Raw genomic sequence first — 4,811 nt, forward strand, 5'->3', positions numbered from 1 at the left:
CCAGCATTTGCTCACACATCAGGAAAAATCAATGAATATCAATGAGAACAAGGTGCAACCAGCTGTTAAGTTAAAAAGCCTACAGATCTTGGAAAAATCAATTGTCTGACATACCTGTGTGTGTGCGAATGTGTCCCCTGAGGAGCCACGGTCTGGAGAAAGCCTTGCCACACGTGGTGCACACACAGGGCAACGTGTGTGATCGAATGTGCATTTTCAGGGCACCCAGGCTGTTGTACTCCTTGGGGCAGTGTTTGCAGTGGAAGACCGGGCGTGCTGAAGCCTCTGTGGTCATAGGAGTCTCGGGAGCACAGGGGGGGAGTTGGTGGGACATCTGATGCTGGGAAAATGCAGAGAGGCTGGTGTAGCTCTTGGTGCAGTGCAAACAGTGATAGATTGGCTGAATTGTATCTGGGCTTGGTGGATCCGAAGTACGTCCGCCGTCCTCCTCTTCCTCACCGCTGCTGCAGGAGGGAGAGCTGCTGAGGTCCAAAGGGCCCATGGGTGAAGGGGGGAGAGATTCTGGGGAAATCAAGGGGTGAGGTCGAGGCAGGATGTCCACGCTGAATATTAGCGTGGCGGGTTGGCAGGTCAGTGCAGAGCTGTTCTCTGATGGAAGCTCAGCCAGTGGAAAGTTTTCTGGCACAAAAGCTGGAGATGCAAAGGAAATGAAGTCAGGTTAGTTAAATGGGACAGACGATCTAATAAACCACTAAACCCGTTTTCATTCTTCGGGTTCACATTACAGCCTATTTTAATCACAAGATTTCTTATCATGAGTTTTTCCAGGTGACAGGGACAAGAATTAGGAATGCCCAAGCTGCTACATGACAGGTATACACCTTATCACGTCTGCCACATGACTGTTATGTGTCTGCAGGTAACTTGATGGGGAGCTCATGACTGTGATTCCCTATGTGTCTAATGCACTCGCAAATATCTTGCATACAATCACGGACAATAGCAAACTTACCTGTGTGGCTCTCCGGGTAGCTTTCCCTATTATGCTGCTTCTTGTAGGGAAAATACTTCTTGACAAGGAACGACCGAGGCATCTTGAGCTCTAGCTTCACCGATGGAATAACAATACAAAATAAAAAACGGGGGGAAAAATACAGTCCAAGGCGTTGTGCGCTCTAATCACAGCTTGAGCAAACAGCGGATTCCTGTCGGGGTGGAGAGAAAACTCTTGGAAGATTGACAAGACGACTACCAAAGTTGAATCTGTCTGGGGGATCCCAAACTTGCCTCCTCATATAGTAAGCAGAGGAGAGAAGCAGCGGAGTGGGTGGGCACGTCTCCGCCCACATACACACCCCCGTGTGTCCGGGCTGGGCGCCACCGGCTCCATTCATCACAGGTGACCAATGTGCCAAAAGCTGTTGCAGCGCCCTGATCTAATTATGCATTTCACGCCTCTAATGGCTGACTTTCAAACATCGGGCATACGCGTATTGTCATGTGAACGGCCGAGTGTTCAATTCAATGTGAAACACGGCCGAACTGTTTTCATAGCCTACCTGAACTGAAATGTGCATATCAATGCTTTTCATTGTGAGGAAGACCCGGAGGGAGAAGTGAATATGTAAAACAGACGGAGGGGGAGAAGTTTGCCTTCAGGGCCAAAAAATTACTTTTATATTGTGTTCAGTCGAAGATCCTGATATGAGTTCAAATATGTCCACGGTAATCCTAACGGGGCGTCCTGCAGGAAAAGCACCAAAACCAAAGCATTTCCCATTTTTGCAATAATTTTGCAAAAAAATAAATCATACACCTTACCAAAAAGTCGCAGCCCTTTAAAAAAAAAAAGGGCCAGCAATAACTTGAGCGTCCTCTGTTGGTCCATACTGCAATGCAGTCAGTGGTTTGTGGTGGAAGAATATGTTTTGCACAATATATATCCACAAATACCCGAAAAGCAGTGTTAAAAAATAAGATTTGTGGCACTGATTTGCACAAAATATTGTTATTTCTACGTACAACCCGCACAATAATGTGCAAAAATGTCAGAAGTAATCGCATAAGCAGTTTGAGAATTTCACCATTATCATTGCATTGCAAAACAAGTGACACTACATGACTTTTACAAGCAAATGAGAATAAGCTGAGGTTTTGTCCTCACTGACTACCCCTCTCATTCTCTCTCTGCGGGGGACACGTCCGTTTGAATAAAGGCGCCGCTGTTCTCCAGATTGCTCACAGCGTGATATAAGGTAAAAAATTAACAGAGCCGACAGGAGCACATGATGATGTAAACTGAGACCTATTAAATCCACTTTGGGCGCTTCTCTCGAATGAGCATCACATGATGTTTTAGACTTCACCCCAAGGTTTTCCAATCAAAAGTCATGTCTTTGTCTCCGTTGTGTTTGTGACTAAAGTGAGCATGGGTTACAGGGACCGTTGGAAAGATCAGCAGGCAAAGGTTTATTGTTGTTATTATTATTATATTTTTTATTACATACCAGAAAGTTATTTTACCTTTATGATCACTTTAGAAAGCTGTATTTTTCTCTAATATCCTTGCTTAGATTGGTTATAGTGGTAAATATTGTCTAGTCTTAAAGATTTATGTATATATATAAAAAAGAAATTACCTCTTTTTGTAAATATCCTTATTACTTGTACCCATTCTGTGTTTTACGTAATAATCAATCCCAAAAGAAGTGTAATTTATGGACAGATAAAATACCTTTATGGTACTGTTGTGTTCTGTTTGTTGCTGTTTCTGCTGCTCTCTTGACCAGATATCGCAGTGACACTTTTTACCTGGATAAATAAAGGATAAAAGTCATCTTGCCAAAAACTGTTTTGAAGCATCCTCCTGAAATGACAGATGTATATTTAAAAGACTCTATGTCGACGGGTTATGTTAAAAACCCACAATCTTTTTTTTTCTTTTGCAAATGCCAGCAGTCACTGTGCACCCTCTAAGTGTGAAAATCACGTGAATGCCATTCACTAGACAAGACCATCACAGTCTTCACTGGTCCTATTTAGCACTGCAAAAGAGAGTGTGTGAAGGGTGTATATACACCTGTCTAAAGGCGCCATTGTCATGGCAGGCCCGATAGTTCACACATCGTTAGAGCGCTCCTTGACTCCGACGCCACGTAGGCTGGAGGGTCATGAGGGCAGGTCGGCAGTAAAAACAAAAGCAAATAGCAAAGACACACGTGAAAGTGATCTGAGCGGTGCTTCTGTGCATGTTTAACCTGACTCTTAAAAGTCAGTTGAAATAATTGACATTAAAGGTATGCGCAGTGATATGATTACGTGTGTGTCTAACCCTGACACACTTTCATAAGATTTTCTCTTTTGAAGAAGTAAGAGTGAAAACAGCTGATTATACACTGCTGAATCTGCCCCTCCGTGCAGAGCAGTGTGTCTGCGGACAATTTGTGACACAACAGGGTTGGAGTGACCTCATGACACAGTGGGGACACGAAGACATGAAAAGTTTTCTGCTTGGAACAGATGTTATTCTTTTTTCTGGCCTCCAGAATAAAGCAGCCAGTGTTCTCAAAGCCTCCTCAAAAGGAAACTGTTGTGGAGGACGAGTCTTAATTCAGACTCATCTTAGAAGGGCTTTACTGGTGGAGAACCACAAAACTAAAACGAGACGCTGTCTGTCTAACGTTAACTGGGTTCTTTAAAAAACTGAATAAAGATATGGATGAAACCAAAGGGTAAAAGAAAAGGTGTCACACAGTCCAGGATAAACTGTAGTACAGAGCAGGTTACAAAAACTAAACTCTGGGCGTTTATCAATAAACTCAGAGTACAAAGAACAACTTACTGTTTTTCTGTAACATTATAAAGCATCATAAATTGTCTTCTGTATGAGGATAGACCGTTTTATAATGACAGGAATAGGTCATTTCATTGAATTGTACATTGCTAAACTAGTAAATATTTCATCACCAGTGTACTGTAGATAAAATGTGTTTCTTGTATGCACACATAAATGAATGCATTCATTCATTTATAAATTATAACTTTTTTCATGCATTGAATGGAACATTTCAAAGCAAGCCTTACCTGTGCAGCTGCATGTAAACAAAGCATATATCAAGTATTATAAACGTGAGTTGTGAAAGTGATACAATATAAAATCAGTGGGAGTCAAACTGACATTTTAAACCTCTGTAGATGCTGACCACTGCTGACCGCCCCCATTTCATTCTCATTAGATTCTGTGTCCTTGTGTGGGGACATCACATTGTGGCTTTTCTGCACCTTTATCCCCTGTTCTTCTCAAGAAATTATTAGCAGTCTGTTCTAATGTCATACACAAACCTTTACTTCAGGATTCATTTTCTGAGCACTTAATCCTGAAATTGAAGATCCAGAGTTTTGTACAGGGTCAAAAATTATTCATTATTTATATAAGTGATATATGTCAGGTATGTGATATTTTTAAATCAGTATTTATTGCAAATCACACAAAAAAATTTTTTTCTCTGGGGCTAATCTAAAGGAGCCACTGTGGTCACTTCATAAATGTGCAAAAAAAAAAAAAAGAAGCTTGACAGGAACAAACTGTCATTAAATCTAAAGAAAGTTAAATAAGGTCATTTGGGAATTTTAAAAGAAATTAACAAGTGCATATAGATGGGCTCGACATGGAAGAAGTTCATGAAAATAGGTTTGTTGGTGTGATAATAAATGATAAAATAAGCTGTAAATCTCATATAAAACATACAGTATTAACTAAAGCAAAACATATACTGGATCTCAAATCACTTCACATTCTCTACTGCTGACTGATATCACTGTATTCAAATTACTGTGCAGAGGGTTTCATT

General features: G+C 41.1%; 1 protein-coding gene across 1 annotated transcript in view; it reads right to left on the reverse strand.

Moving 5' to 3' along the window:
* Positions 1-1,345, reverse strand: part of snai1b (snail family zinc finger 1b) — a 2,562-nt gene extending 1,217 nt beyond the window's left edge. The window contains exons 1-2 of the mRNA XM_005940237.3: positions 974-1,345; positions 115-651 (exon numbers count right to left, since the gene is read on the reverse strand). Of these exons, the coding sequence (XP_005940299.1) occupies positions 115-651; positions 974-1,055 (619 nt within the window). The 5' untranslated portion in view covers positions 1,056-1,345. The remainder of the gene's footprint in view (positions 1-114; positions 652-973) is intronic.
* Positions 1,346-4,811: the final 3,466 nt, after the last annotated feature.

The sequence above is a fragment of the Haplochromis burtoni genome, unplaced genomic scaffold (assembly GCF_018398535.1).
Source record: "Haplochromis burtoni strain Fernald_Lab_line unplaced genomic scaffold, NCSU_Asbu1 Contig_287, whole genome shotgun sequence".
NCBI classification, from domain to species: domain Eukaryota; kingdom Metazoa; phylum Chordata; class Actinopteri; order Cichliformes; family Cichlidae; genus Haplochromis; species Haplochromis burtoni.